This window comes from Sinocyclocheilus anshuiensis, unplaced genomic scaffold, assembly GCF_001515605.1.
Source record: "Sinocyclocheilus anshuiensis isolate Anshui unplaced genomic scaffold, SAMN03320099.WGS_v1.1 scaffold947, whole genome shotgun sequence".
In the NCBI taxonomy this organism is placed as follows: Eukaryota; Metazoa; Chordata; class Actinopteri; order Cypriniformes; family Cyprinidae; genus Sinocyclocheilus; species Sinocyclocheilus anshuiensis.
Genome location: NW_015547686.1, coordinates 605312 through 621777, shown reverse-complemented (window position 1 = coordinate 621777; position 16466 = coordinate 605312). Strand labels below are relative to the sequence as shown.

General features: G+C 37.8%; 1 protein-coding gene across 1 annotated transcript in view; it reads left to right on the top strand.

Annotated features, from left to right (window-relative positions):
- The window catches only part of LOC107703275 (otogelin-like), a 43475-nt gene that overhangs the window by 1317 nt on the left and 25692 nt on the right, over positions 1-16466 (top strand). The window contains 22 exon segments of the mRNA XM_016505844.1: positions 163-220; positions 616-676; positions 2944-3016; positions 3558-3656; positions 3745-3902; positions 4555-4676; positions 4885-5093; positions 5820-5950; positions 6079-6185; positions 6369-6478; positions 7517-7642; positions 7738-7846; positions 7957-8003; positions 8358-8503; positions 9461-9593; positions 10603-10780; positions 10881-11005; positions 11119-11331; positions 11969-12134; positions 13224-13298; positions 13489-13532; positions 13672-13837. Of these exon segments, the coding sequence (XP_016361330.1) occupies positions 163-220; positions 616-676; positions 2944-3016; positions 3558-3656; positions 3745-3902; positions 4555-4676; positions 4885-5093; positions 5820-5950; positions 6079-6185; positions 6369-6478; positions 7517-7642; positions 7738-7846; positions 7957-8003; positions 8358-8503; positions 9461-9593; positions 10603-10780; positions 10881-11005; positions 11119-11331; positions 11969-12134; positions 13224-13298; positions 13489-13532; positions 13672-13837 (2656 nt within the window).

Sequence of the window (16466 nt, the reverse complement as noted above, 5' to 3'; positions counted from 1 at the left end):
TTATACACATCTTATATATATATATATATATATATATATATATATATATATATATATTCCAAGCGTTTATTAAGTTTTTGATACAGAAAAGTTAACATGTGGGAAAAAAAGATCTAGACGTATAGTGCAGCACTAATGTGATGATAATTTGTTTCTTTTCAGCACATATCACGTGGTGCACTGAAAGTCTGAATTTAACACACCAGCATGATTATGAAAAGTGATATTTACTATATTTACTTTTATGTGTCTATCCGATGTGCGTCATGAATTTATATTTTCATGTGTTATTATTATTATTATTATTATTAATTAAAAAAAATTGTATAAAGGAAATCCTTTTTGTTTTACAATCTACGTCTATTTACCGATAATGGTAGGCCTAAACATTATTTGCACTTTTTAAACATCTTTAGACATCCTGACTCAACAACTCGCGCTAATTTTACGCACGTTTGATGAAATCACATGAAAGGTCTTCAGGCCTGTAACAGTTGTGAAACAGGCCAACAAAGCTCAGTTGAAACGCCTGTGAGTCTCTGGGTTTTCTGTTTAACACAAGTGCTGATTAGCTGTGTGAGAGGAACAAACCGCTCCTTGTTCTCTGTGTCTCAGCAGCAGCGAGAGCAGCAGGATAATGCTGGAGAAATGGGATCCCGCTTCTCAGACGGAGCAGGTAGGAGAGCTGAAGCGATGCATTGAGAGCGCGCACAGGAAACCTGCGCTAAATGCATTGCCACGAGGTTAAATGCATAACATCACAGAAAACAAGGTGTTTGCAAAAGCTGTGTTTTCATGATCTATGATAAAAGCGAGTTTGTCAATCCAGATATGGTGAGAATACCTGAATGAATTAGGATCTAATTAAGGTGCAGTTTGCACATAATGGATGCGGTTTAAATTACAATATATGGTATTGATAATATTAAAATTATTATTATAATAACAATAGAAAATAACAATTTCTCCCCTGGCTCAGTGAGTCCAAGAATTGTTCATGATTTGAACAACATCAGTCTTTACTACCGTCGATTCACTGATGCCATGTGTTTAATAATTGAAGAAGGAAAGGGAGGTGCAAATTCTGGACGGATTTGGGAGCCTAGGCTCAGGAGCCCCTAATTTGAATCCCTGGGTTGCGGAGGGCCAGAATGTGTAAATTCTTTTTACGTGCAAGCATAGCTATAGCCTAACGTTGATTTTCTACTGGGGTTCAAACCTTTTAGAAACCACAAATGTTAGAATAGCTTAGTTTTTTTTTTGCCAGGGTAGCCTACAACTTTTTTTTTTTTAGTACGAAAACTTGTTTGATTGAAGAGGTAACCATGGCAACAGCACGCTGCTCGAGCACTTTGCGTTTGACATTGATGAAACAGTCGTTAACTGTCGTTATGTTTTTATTATAGGTTATAGGCATATTAATGTGTAGGCTAACGTAAAAGTATTTGGCATTTGGTTAATTGTGTCAGGGGCGCACAAAAACAGGTGAACGCGACAGATTGCGCCCTGAGAAACTCCTTGCGAATTTTCTTTTAAAAGAAGTTGACCCCCCTGAAATTCATTGTTTAATTCGCACACTGAAAACACATCCCCCAGTGCTGGCTTTGTCGAGCTCTTTGGGACAAAAGCCGTCATTTCGGAGGCAGCAAAGCGGTTTCAGATGTCCGCTGTGCGCTCAGGATTGGTAAAGCTGGAGCGGCTGTTCCCCAGAGCCGCTATTCACTGAGACACACTGGCCCCGTTCATTATGTCAGAACACATCTCCCTTGCAGCCTTGTAAGCTATATAAAATTATTGAATTCTCAGATATCAGGTGTGATGGGGAACAGCGGGCAGAATAGAGACGGTTTCAGTCAGATAAGAAAATGATTTAGTTCTGAAGTGAAGTGAATCGCTAATCGCTCTCCTGCTGTAATAACAAACTCGTATCCATGCTTTGCGCAGCACGCTTCCAGGTTCTGTAGGCCTACAAGTGAACAATGATTTATTAGATAAGACTTTGATTGGAATTTCAGATTTGCCCTGTGGCGTCCTGCTTCTGGGTCTCCGGATAAATTAGTTCTAGGAGGTCTTAATCAATCCGATATATGAGAACAAATTAAAGTAGTTGAAGGATAGACGTTGTATTTTTCACCTAAGCTTAATTTGTCAACAGTCATAATTATATAAGCTTGTAACACAAAATTCTCACTGCCTTTGTATTTAATCTCAAACTTTCAGAGTTAGCCTATGTCTCTTTGTTGACAATTCAATGTAGCCTATTCTTTCAGTCTTAAGGCCCGTTCACACCAAATCCGATATCGATATAGTTTTAAAAATCGTTCTAAATGTAAAAGGATAGCCGAGTCCACGCCACATCTATAACGATAACGGCACACAGGAACGATATCGTTAGAATCAATTTCAAAACGTTTTTTTTCTTCCCACTGCAGATGAACGATAGAAACATTGACAGCCAGTCAGCATCTTTCCTGCTAAAGCGGCAGAAGTCAATTCGCACTTGTAATAAACAGAACGTAGTCCGCTGGTGTGGACGCTAGCCTAATATAGACATCGTTGTGGAAATCTTCATAGTTATCCTTCTTAGTGTCAACAGACCCTAATACAGGGGTCTTTCCAAGCCAAAGACCCCTTGGAGGATAGAGCTACAGACCAGGGGCCCCCTGTTACATACTGTAAAAAAAGGCATTGAATGCATATTATAATATTAATGTGCTTACATATTTTTATGAACATTTCAATAATAATTTTTAATGAGTCATGATGCATGCACATTACATTTTAATTGTACTTAATGCATTTGTAATACATTTGAATGTGGAATGAATATTTAGTTGAACTTCAGCTTTGGTTGTCACAAATTATTTCAGTAATTGACAAACTGCCTGGACTACCAACAAACTATGTGTGAACTGAATTTTTATATATGTTTTCCCTTTAAAGAGGTCCTTAGAGAGCAACACATCATCAACAGAACAAACAGAAGCACAGAAGCCATCACCCCGCAGAGCCACTGGTAAGAACTGAGCAGAATGTTACAATAGTTTAGGAGGCCCAGTGCTCTCTTTGTGTATGTTTTGGTTCTTTGTGCACGTTCCCCCCGTTGAACAATGCTCTATGTGTTTTTTTGTTTCTTTTTTTGCTTGCATGTCTGTGACACCTGCACATATGATTAGGGGTTAATCTGTAAGGAACTGTTTGTTGATGTGTGTGTACAAGAAGTATGATACTACTTTTATTTGTGCATTGCATTTAGTAAGATATTATAAGCTATTATAACATATTAATAATTACTGTGTGTGCACGTTTGTGATGCATAAACCTAATTCTTGTAATGATAAACTGCAAACAATAAGAGTTATGCTCATTTGAAATGTGAGAAAGGGACTGCCCCCTCTTTCACTAGACATCTGTTCAACAGGCTGATGAGTGTCATCATTATACACAGCGGGATTCATCTTAATGCTTCAATGACCATTTCAGCTACCAGATACCTTACACACGCTTAAATGCACTGAAACACACACTTTTTAATGTGCTTTATTTGTGCCATACAGGTGAGTGTACATCTTCTTGTCTGAATGGGGGTTGGTGTGTCCATCTAGACTCCTGTAACTGCACTTTATACCAGGCCACTGGAACACACTGCCAGACAGGTACTGTACTGCGGATCATACAATTTAATCTCATTTTGAGATCATTCTCTGAGTTTTGGCATGACAAATAATGGATAAAATGTTTCAGTCCCCAACCTAGGCTTTGAGCGAGAGATGACGTGCCGCTCGTGGGGACAATACAACTATGAAACCTTTGATGGACTTTATTACTACTTCCCTGGAAAATGCAGCTACACATTACTGAGAGACTGCGAAGACAGCACTCGGTCAAGTGTACATATACAGGTGATCTCTTATAATGTTTATAAAATAATATTTATTTCACTTTATTTTTAATCATTTTCTGTATAATAATAATAATCAATATTTACTACACTATACTTTTGGAATTTCACTCTGTACTCCAGTTCATAGTGGTAGGTCACCTATAACCATTCAGCAACAATGAAAAGAGGGATCCAGCAACACTTGTGGTGAAGAAAGTGATCTCATTATTATGGTCATTTATTCCCATTACAGTTTAATACAGTAATTACGGCCAGGGCCAAAACAGAATTGGCTTTGTTCTCTCAGACTCACTGATGGGAATCCAGAGGAGGTGAGCTAACTCAGCCAGGAGTTTCTTTAGGCCATTAGCTTAAGTGCCAATATCATTTATCAATGAATTGAAAGGATGGCCGACAGTAATGCAGAACTTAAGCAGGATTGGCCCGGCTGCTCTGGATAAGACGACTCCACTCTTTGATGGTGGAGAGGAAGCATCTTAAGAGCTGCACACACTTGCGGACACTTTATTTTAGTGATAATGTGGTTTACTTCCGCTCTATTTTAGCATTGGAATTCTTTCAAATTTAGCTTTGTTTTAGGTCTTTTTTTTTCACTTCTTAATATGGAAAGATTCTTATATCATGCTTAATTGCTAATTATTTATCTGCAGGTGCATAATGACCCAGAATGCAGTTCTTTCCCATACTCCTGCACTCGTTCAATCAGCCTCTTCCTGCCGTGGGAGGGGGAGATTAGGTTACAGAACTTCAGTGTTATTTTCAAGGGTCAAAGGTAATGAACATTCACATTCAACCATACCCTCTGTCACTACACCTTTGTCTCTTTGTTTATTTTGAATACGCGCCCTCTAGCGGCAAAAATTACATATTGTGCCTTTAACCTCAACCTGACCTGCACGCTATCTCAGTCATTCTTTTAAAGAATCTGTTCAATGACTTATGTGTGAGTGTAGTTCTAACTAAACATCCTCTCTCTGTAGTGTACAGCTGCCCCATCACATCCATGATGTTGAGCTGGAGCGAATCTCTGACTACATTGTAGTGTCTCAGCCACAGGGTTTCACTCTGGCCTGGCAGGGGCTCACTGGCTCTGTGTACATCAAGATGAGTCCTGAGTTTGTAGGACACACCTGTGGACTATGTGGCAATTTCAACGCTGACACTCAGGATGACTTGAAGACCAGCTATGGCAAGTTTTACTCAGTTTGTTACAGATTGTGGCATTTGAAAAAAAACAAAAAACTGTATGATGGAAAAGGACAACATCAGCAAGATTAGAAATTGTAGATTTTATTTGGCAATATAGAAAAATAGTAAATTATGTGAACAGTAAGAAATTTGAAATGACAGTGATTGTACAATGAGTACAGAACATTTTGTTTATTAACAAATTAGTTCTTTACTCTTTCACATAATTTGCTTCAAGTCAGACAATGTGCTGATGAAGCTTAGGGTAGCTGACATGAAAATTATAGGAAGTTGGAATGTCAACTGTGGTGAAACACAACTACTGCATCTAAAGCTATTAAAAATTATATGCATAATTATACATTCTTTCATAATTATTATGTATACAGTTTTTGAGAATGGTTTTTACTTTTTAAAAAAGCATTTGTCACACCACAGGATCAGTGTTTTTCCAAAGTTAAAACAAAATAAAAATAAAACAAAGATTATTGAAATATGTTTTACAAGAAAATACTATTACAGTTTTGTTTTTCTACTTCAAAAATTCACATTTAGTTCAGTGTGTTAATGTCTTTTGCTTTGTAATTGTGAAATACTCTAGCAATTTCTGTGAAAATTGTTTTTACACCATTTTTTTCAGTGTACATTTTAAAATCTTGATGTTGATTGTAAAAGCACATAAACACATTATGCATCACTCAAATGCATTTATCGCTATTTTCTACAGGTGTTTTCAAACAGGATTTGGCTATGTTTGGAAACAGCTGGGCAGAGGAGGAGCCACAGCTGGGCGGATGTCCTGTTGTTCCCTCTCTTTACCCCTCGCCATGTGCCACGCAGGATCCTCGTGTCTTATTGGTAATGCACTCACACACGCACGCACGCACGCACATGCTGTATATTCTTGTCTCAGTCCAACCTGACTCATATTCACATCTACACCCATTATACACCTGGTGAATAAGGACTCTGGTTCTTCACTGCAGAAAGTGGAGGAAGTTTGTGCCACCCTACTGAAGGAACCGTTCCAGTCTTGCCATGAATTTGTCAGTCCATATTCATACATGGCCAGTTGCTCCAATGACCTCTGCCTGTAAGTACTGACACAACACTGAGCTACTGATATTACCACACCTACTGGAAAGCTATAAACCTACCTGTACATTGCATAGCTACTGACATTACTTTCCAAAGTGTTATCCTAAACATACTTATGCTGTTGATGTTATTGCACTATATTACTCTTGTGTGCATATAATTTTTTCACCTGGTGCAGGTCTGGTCCCAATGGTGATGTTGTGTGCCAGGTTTTCACAGAGTATGCCAGAGCATGTGCCCATGCTGGACATGCGCTGCATAACTGGAGAGCACACTTTCCTGTTTGCAGTAGGTTACATTGCAAATACACAATTGTTTGTGATATTTGAGTATATTTTGTATAGTTGTATAAATGTACTGGTAATATTGCAAAACATATATTTCTTAATTCTAAATTCTAAAGTCAGATGTTTTTCTGAATTCCTAAACCTATATTTATGTGCAGGTTGTTGCATCATTTGACAACTTTAAACAATCTAAAGTTGATCTTAGTGAAAAATCAGTGTAAGAATTGTTTGCACAACAAGAATTGGTTATTCTGGTGTGAGAATTGTTTATTCTAAACTATGGTTCAAAAATTTGTGGTCGGGAAGATTTAAAAAAAAAAAAATTAAGTATCTCACATGAATATATTTATAATTGTATAATTTTATATTAATAATACATTAATATATTTTTTATATTGTAATTCATTCCTGTGATGGCAAAGCTGAATTTTTTACCAGCCATTATCCCAGTTTTCACTGGATTGGTGCTCAAGTAACATTTATTATTATTATAAATGTTGAAAACAGTTGTGCTGCCTAATATATTTTTTTCTTTCACTATCCTTTAATGAATAGAAAGTTCAAAAGAACATCATTTACTTGAAATAGAAATGTTTTGTAACAATGATAAACATCTTTACTGTCACAATCAATTTATATGTCCTTGCAAATAAAAGTATTAATTTCTTTCTTTTAAAAAAACTTACTTATTCAAACTTTTGAAAAGTGGTGTAAATAAAAAAAAATTTACAGTTCATGGAATATTGGTAACAATTTATTGAAATATTGCTATTGCCTGCATTTTGTAAAAGCAATATGGTCATGCATTACAGTAATTTTGCCACAGCTGTTAGGCATGAAACTAAGATGTAAAATCACTGTAACGCACTCGAGTAATCTCGAGTGCCTTATTACTTTATTTTTTCCTGCAGTTGTACCTTTTCCTTGACAGTTCACCTAATTTAAGTGCTTTTGCAGTTTGGCCATTTAAGTGTTAAAATATTTATTTTTTTTGCTGTGAGATGCATATTGTGAGAGTATCTGTTGTTCTTGGCTGTAGGTGTAGATTGCCCCGGTGAGCTCTTTTTCAGAGAGTGTATTACCTGCTGTCCCATGCACTGCAAGATCGAACACATGTGTATAGACAGCAAGCTGCAGTGTTTGGATGGCTGCTACTGCCCTGATGGTAGTAACATAATACTAAATGAACTAATCACAAGCTTTATATGTGTGTTCATTTGTGAATGTTTGAAGATAATGAAATAATTTGACTTTCTCTAGATTTGATCTACGAGAATGGGGTGTGTGTTAAGGCATCAGAGTGTCCCTGTGAGCACCACGGCATGCTGTACCCCTCCGGACTTGTCATACAAGAAGACTGCAACAACTGGTCAGACATTATATTATCTTATGCACTGCATACTTGGTTGAATGAAGAAGCATTGAAACCTGTGTATGGGTGGTACTGAATGTATGTATATATTTTTGTTCTTGTCTCAGCACATGTGTTGGGGGCATATGGAACTGCACTGAGCACAACTGTCCAGGTGTTTACCTGTTTTTATTTACCTTTTTCATATTTACTGTATGCCCTCATGATGCCTATTTTAATTGTTTCCACATTTCATTCATTCTCCTCCTTCTAAACCACATTTCACTGATACCAACTGTATCTTATTTCAATTTTATTATCTTTTGATTGCATAGATTTAATTTATTTAGTCAAACATAACAATCAAATTCTCCAGTCCTCATATAGTGCTTGTAATTTAATGAATATTAAACTGTACTGTAATATTGTACTGTAATATTACAGTTTTTTATTGTATTTTTAAGAAGATTAAAAAATCTTTCAGACCCCAAACTTTTGGACAGGTATGTACTCTTTTTTTTTTCTACAGGGGAGTGCTCTGTGACAGGAGATATGTTCTTCCAGTCGTTTGATGGCCACGTTTATACATTTCCTGCTACGTGCCAGTACGTTTTAGCCAAGAGCAGAAACTCGGGCAAGTTCACTGTGACCATTCAGAATGCACCCTGTGGAGCCGTAAGTCCCTGTGCACTTTCATGCCATCCGCACCAACACAAACCTTGAGTATTAGCACACAACAGAGAAAAGACTTAAGGCATGCCAGATGTAGCATGCCAAAGCTTTATTCATCACGTTCCAGAATTGCTCTAGTGTAGTGATCTAAAGAGTACTCTGGGAGCTGGAACACAGCTTCAGTAGACAGACTTAAGATTGCAGCTTCTAGATTTGTGTGATTAGTCAAGCTATTGGCTTATTAGCAGTTAGAGTAGCTTGATTTATTAGTATTTTAGTTAAATTAATCTCTAGATTAGGCACAAATAATTGCACAGCCTTTCTTTTGGCTAAAGTTAAATTTTTCGGGTTGAGATGAAACCAAGTCCTAGATGCGCTTGTACCGTGATTAGACCCTTCTTAGCTTTGACAGATAAAACATGAAACGATACAAAACATGAAGAGATTCTCTCCCTCAAAGCCTTCCTTTCCTGAAGCCCAGACCTGCTGATGCTAAAACTCAACACACGGAGATCAGTCTGGTGTATAGTGTCACTGTCTGGACTCTGAACAAGTTATTCTGCTGATCTGAGCCTCTGAATGACAGAGCCAGACAGAGACTTTGTAGTTGCTGATAGAGAGAGAGAGAGTGAGAGATGTATTTCAGTAAAGTGACTGGTGAAAGATTCTCACATAGGCACCTGTTGGTAGCGTCCATCATTTCCTTGAATGGAACGATTCAGAGACCGAGTGGTTTATCTCCTGTGAACAGCTCTCAGTAACACTTTCACAAGCATAAATGCTTAATTCCTAAACGACATGATTACTGAATTAGTCAAAATTGAATCAGATGAACAGATAAGTTTGTGTCCCTATGCATCCATTGTTTTCCATGCAGTAGTTCTATAGCTGCTGATATTATGTGTGCTGGTATGGGACGTTCTGACTCTCTGATTTTGTTCTGCTTTGTTATGTCTGCAGAATCTGGATGGTGCTTGTATTCAGTCAGTCAACCTGATGGTTGACGAGGATCCACATACTGAGATCACAATGAGCCATAGTGGAGAGGTTTTTCTGGCCAGCCAGTTCAGGATCTCACTGCCGTATTCAGATGGTAATGTACTACAGCTGATCTGGAATGAGATGTTGGCATGGAAATGTACTATAACAATTGAAAATGAACCAAAAAGTACTACCATGGGTTTTTAGACTTTGAAATTGTTGAAAGCACCTTGGACCATTTAAATACCAAGGTACATGAATTTTAGTACCATGGTATATTTTAAAATGCCTTAATATTAACATGTGATGCCACCCCTTTACCATGGTACACTATACTTTTAGAAAAAAAGGTACAATTGCTGTCACTGGGGCAGTACCTTTTCAACAGGTACACCTTTTTGCCTTATTTATCCCTATAGGGTGCATATTAGTACCTTACAGGTACACATTAGCACCTGAATGGTACATTTTAGTACTTAAAAGGTGCAATTTAGTACCTTTTGAATGGGTACTGTCCCAGTGATAGCTTCTGTATCTTTTCTTCTGAGAGTGTACTGCCACATACTCTTACATTAGCAGATTAATATGGTTTATTTTTGTGTTTTTGTTCTATTACCTTGAATGTGTTCCTCAACTGAATATGCATACAATACTGATTACATACAGACTCATATCCAACACACGGATGTCCATCCATAATACCTAGTTTTGTGTTTTACTTTTAAAGCAGAGCTCTTTTTTAAGGGGTAGTTCACACAAAAATGTTGTCATCATTTACTCACTCTCATGTCGTTCCAGACCTGTATGGCTTTCTTTCTTTTCTGGAACATAAAGAAGATATTTTAAGAAATGTCTTATTGTTTTTTGTCCATACAATGAAAGTCAGTGGTAACCAAAATTGTTTCATTACCAGCATTCTTCAGAATATGTTCTTTTATGTTTAGCAGTAGAAAGAAAGTCTTAAAGTTTTGGAACAACATGAGGATGAATAAATGACGAAAGAATTTTCATCTTTGGGTGAACTATACGCAATAAAAATATGGAACGATACACAAAAAGTTTAAAATGTGCATCTGCTATTCATAGTCCTTCATGTGTTTAATATAGTGATGTCTTCTCAGATGTGTTGCAGATCCAGGAGCTGTCATCCATGTTTGTTCAGGTGAAGTCATCGCAGGGTCTGCGGCTGCAGTATAACTGGAGGGAGTTCAGGCTGTACCTGCAGTTGGAGAAGCAGTGGAGAGATGATACTGTGGGCCTCTGCGGAACCTTTAACGGCAACATTCAGGATGACTTCCTGTGGGTTTCACTTTACTTCCTGCTTACTTTCTCCCTGTTATCTGTTTTTGCTCATATTCAACTTATTATCCAACTTTTCGTTTTTGATGTGTTACTTTAGTGCACCCTCTGGCATGATTGAAAGCACACCATACTTGTTTGGAAATGCATGGCGTGTGTCTTCAGCATGCGTACCGCGGCCCATCTTACTCCAGCTTGACCCTTGTGACACACACCAGCAAGCAGGTGACATGTTCACCTTATTATGCAAAACCTAGTGCCTTTTTAAACTTTAGGTTTTGTTTTAAATTTTTTTGTTGTTGTCTGTATGGCTTGAATGACTGTTTGTGTAATTTCAGCCGCTTATGCAGTGGAGAAGTGTGATGTGCTGATGCAAGAGGTGTTTTCTGCCTGTCATGAGTATGTGAGTCCAGTGGGTTTCCAGCTCCAGTGTCGTGCAGATGTCTGCAAATGTGGAGCGCCGTGCCTTTGCTCCATCCTCGCTCACTATGCCCGCACCTGCAGGAGACATGGTGTCATCATTGAGTTCCGCTCACACCTGCCTGAGTGTGGTCAGTCTAACACTTACTCATGTATTCACTATCATTCCAAAGTTTGGGGTCAGTAAGATTTTTTCAAATGTTTTTAAGAAGTGTCATATCATGTCATCTCACTAGGTTTTGCATTTATTTGATCAAAATATTGTGAAATAACTAATATTGTGAAATATTATTAAAATATAAAAATAACTGTTTTGTATTTTAATGTATTTTATAATGTTTTTTTTTTTTTTCCTGTGATGGCAAAGCTGAATTGTCCAGTCTTCAGTGTCACATGATCCTTCAGAAATAATTCTAATATGTTGATTTAATGCTCAAGAAACAGTGGTGGCAACACTGATTATACTTTTTTGTGGAAATTGTGATACGTTTTTTTCTTGATTTTTTGGTGAATACAAAGTAAAAAAAAAAAACAGGATCTATTTTAAATAGAAATGTTTTGTAACAATGTAAAAATCTTTACTGTGACTTTTGATCAATTGCTGAAAAAGTTTACATTTGTTTAAAAAAGGAAGCAAGAAGAAAGAGAAACCTTACTTACCCCAGACTTTTGAGTACATACCTTGATAATCAACTAGTGTACTGACATCTTTATTGTGTATGAGATTAGAATTTATATGCGTGTGGCCTGTTTGGAATGTTTCTGCAGCCATCACGTGTCCATCTACTATGGAGTATGGAGTCTGTGTGTCGTCATGTCAGCGTCGCTGCCTGTTTCTGTCTCTCCCTCAGCTGTGTGGAGATGAGTGTGAGGAGGGTTGCGTGTGCCCGGAAGGAACATACTTCAACATGCATACACACACCTGCGTGCCACGGTAAAAGTAAAAAAATAGTCACATGGACTGCTTTATGGTGCTTTATAGTGCTTTTTTGGAGCTTGGCAGACGTAGTCACTACAAACTGCTTCAGAATTCTTCTTTGGATTTGGAACAACATAAGGGTGATTAAATAATGACAGAATGTTCATTTGTAATGAATTGTGCCTTAACAACTGTTAAAACAGTTTTTATCCATTATATCTGCTGCATATTTAGAACTGAATGGAGTTCCAAATGAAAGTGCATGAGGAGCATATTCATCTAATTCTGTCAATCACACAATGGTATTTAAACTGCTTCCCTCCAGCACTTTAACTCCACCTTTTTTCTATTCACTTCTGTTATGTACATAATATTATATAATTTTATTCACATAATAGAGGTAATCCACGGACAGTTTTGCTTGTTTAACTTGATCTAAATCAAGGATTATGAAATTAACTTGTGAAATTATTAAAAAAGAATTAATGCAAAATCAACACCTTCTAATTATTTAAACACTAGCTCTGTGGCTTTGACCTAGATTGAGTTATTTAGTGTGTGTGAGAGTGAAGTTATTTGCAGTCCTCGTTCAAGCAGGCTGTAAAATGTTATGGATCTGACAACCTCAGGTGTTGTATAATGCTTTTAGCCTCCTCACCCTCACATGGGTTCACTTCCCTTAAATGTCCTGTGTCCCACTGCCACATACTCAGCATGTGCTAGAGTTACAGCACTCACACTGGCAGAGGCTGAGAGAAAGTCAAAGACGTGATAGACTCTGCTACAGACTCAACCGCTGCACTGTGGCCTGCAGTCTCTCACCTCTAACCCAACTACTGTACTAGTTCAACTCTCTTAAACTGCTCAGAGAGATTGTATTGTCTATAGGTCACGTGAGCTGAATCATGACTATGGTCATCCTCACTCCTTACCACTGTACATTAAACAGTAAATGTCTTTTGATTGGCTGTGATGTGTTATACAGCATTGTGGCTTTCAGTGTTAGGTTAGGACATTGTGTTACTTGAATAAATTGTCTAGAATTTCAGTTCGATTTTTTCTCCTTGGATATGACATAATATATTGTAAAATTTTTTGGTACAGGAGTGAATGTCCATGTAGTTTTCTTGGTGCTGACTATTCTCCTGGAGATGTGGTCATGACATCATCAGGTGTACAGTAAGATTGTCTTTTTCACTCATATTAAACATCACCACACTGTCAAACTCTCCATTATTTCACATTCCCAATTACAACTAGTGTTTTGTAAAGAAATAATGTTTTATCTATATATATCACAGCAGCCCAGTACAATAGACTCTGTGCCTCACGTAAATTAAAATCTTTTTTTTTTTTTTTACCTCAACAGAATTTGCCAAGATGGAAAACTTGTTTCCCAGAGCTCAATTATTGGTGAGTGTTGTATTTCAGCATCTTGATGTTATTTATCCATGTGAAACTCTTTGAATGTCTGTAGTGTTTGCAGTTTGTTTGAATTTGCATATCTACAGTGCTGGAGTTCAGTGTATATTCTCCTTCTCTCCTCTCTTAGATACCATGTGCCCACCAGGGCAGTTTTATGAGGACTGTGGGAACCGACCAGACGGCCACTCGGCCAATAAAGGTTTAGCCTGTGAACAGACCTGTGAGTCGTATTTGCTCAACCTCACCTGCTCCACTCATGAGCCGTGCATGCCTGGCTGTGTCTGTCCCACAGGGTGAGTGGGGTCTTTGTTGTCTTCATTCTTAGTGTCTGTTATCACTTACAAAAACATAATGTGGTAGACCATATTCATATACCAGTGGCATCTGGAGCTTTGCAATATTTACAAATGGCAGTAGGCAAGAGACGCGATTAGAAACGCTAAACTGAATGTTACAAAAGACTTATTTCAAAAGCTGTCAGTTCAAAAGTTTGGGGGTCAGTAAAATTATTTTCAGTAAAACTTTTATAATATGATACAAAAGATTTTTATAGCAAATGAATGCTGTTTTTTTAACATTTTATTCATCAAATAATCCTGAAAAAAAGTATCACATTCTCCAAAAAAAAAAAAAAGAAAAAAGAGCAGCATGACTGTTTTCAGCAATAAGAAATAAGAAATGTTTTTCTAGCAGCATATCAGCATATTACAATGATTTCTGAAGGATCATGTGACACTGAAGACTGAAGTAATGGCTGCTGAAAATTCAGCTTTGCCCTCAGAGGAATAGATTACATTTTAAAGTATATTAAAATGGAAAACAGTTACTTTACATTTTCATAATATTTCCCAATATTACTGTTTTTATTGTTTGAATTACTGGCTGTTTGTTGCAAAGTCTTGCCCATTTGAGAGCCTACCCAATCATCACACGGAAACGGGCTTCAAGGCAGGACAAAAATACATTGATTAAAAATAAACAGTCAAAAAGGACCCAAAATGACAATTTTATAGCCTCCAATTAACATTGTTTTTTTCCCATTAAATGAAAGATACAAGTACTGTATCTGCAATAGATTCCTTGCTTTAGTGGGACTTGTGTGCATTGAATCCTACACATATATTTATTTATACAACAGTTCGTTCTGGTTCTCAAATCTGATTGGTTGAGAACCGTGAGATATTGTACTGGTATCGCTACAGGAACGCCCTTTCACAAGTTTGTATCACTCCACTTGTTCTAGCCGGGTCTTTGTTTTTTTTAATTATTATTCACTGAGCTAATCGTAGAGTACGTTAGTTAATATAAGAAGAAACGTCTAGCTTCGCAGTCTCTCTCTCTCATTTGGATGCGTAGAGTACGTTAGTTACTATAAGAAGAAACGGCTAGCTTTGCGGTCTCTCTCTCTCATTTGGATGCACGTCTTGCCGCATTGTTTCTCTATTATAACCTCATTATTTCTCACTAATAACCTAACTGAAGCAGCACATGCCCTTGATACGAATTCTAAAAGTGACGTATGTTTAACTGTCAACTTGAGCTTTGAATCCGTGGCGGAAGGAAGTAGTTCCGCACAAAAGAGGGTTTTATTAGGCACTCCATTGTTTCTTGTTTAATTACACACGTTCCGTCGAACTGTTGTATAAACGCAATATCGCTCTCGTACTCGAGTGATATTGCTCATATAGATACAGTAAAATTGTTAATTAAAAAAAAAAACATATGAGTTTTTGATGTAATTTATCGTGAAGGCATGTAAAAGTTTGCCATGGTATTATGATAGCATGTCCAAAAAACATGGGACAATCATGGTACTTTTTTGCAAGTGATACTGCTATTGTTCCATTTACTAGTCTGCTGTTTAAGTCTCTGCTTCAATTGGATGTTTTTACAAGAATTTGAGCTTTACTGAATATTAATATGATTGCTCTTGGTGTATCTATTCAATGTCTCCCAAATGCATTTTGCACTTTTACAGACATCGAAAAGTATGTTTATTCTTCATCTGTATTGGTAGTTTTATTTTTATATATTTAAAAGGTTAGTTGTTTCCATGTTTGTGTGTGATGTAGAGGATTTAGTAGGTGAATGGCTGTATGTGTATTTACGTGTGTGATGGGGCAGTGATCCATGGCTAAGCTTAGTGGGTGGAATCGCCTGAGCAGCGTCAGGAACTACTCATTTCCATTACACATGCATACACTGGGATTTTTAGCTTATCTGGGTCACATAATATTCTTAATCGAATTCCATTCAAATATTTTCTCCACATAATAAAACACCTTTTCACTGGCAGATGCAGACCATTGACATTCCAAGCAAAGTAGTGCAGATTTGCAGAAGCACACAAACTCCCACGCGCACTTTCACGGACAGATGACATTCTGCTCTACATGTTGAGGTCTCACTCGGATGGTGTCTGCCGGAGCAGGTGATGATGTCGATACAGATCAGTTAAAGGGTCTCCGCTGACTCAGTGGGAACCTTTGCTGCCGTCTGTGGCAGGTGAAAAGAGTTCTTTGTCGCTCAACTCCACTTCCCCCTCTTGTCTCCCCCTCGCGTCACGTTCCCACTAAAGGGGCCTCAGAGAGCACGACTCTTGCTCTATAGATGGATTTTTGTCATCTGATACATTTAATGCCAGTGTCTACACAAGAAAACGTCTCTAGGTTACGTATGTAACCATGGTTCCCAGAGGGAACGAGACGCTGCGTCGAAGTCGCTTAGGGAACGCCCTTGCGTGACCGCGTTCTGAAGCACGTGTCAAATCAGTCCAACGGAGTAGCGAGACGTCACGAGCGGGGTGACGTAAGCACCAGAAAGTATAAAAGCGCATCCGGCAGAGCGCAAACCAGCTTCGATGAAGTAGCGCCTGGAGGGATGCAGGGAGTATGGCAAAGAGACGCAGCGTCTCGTTCCCTC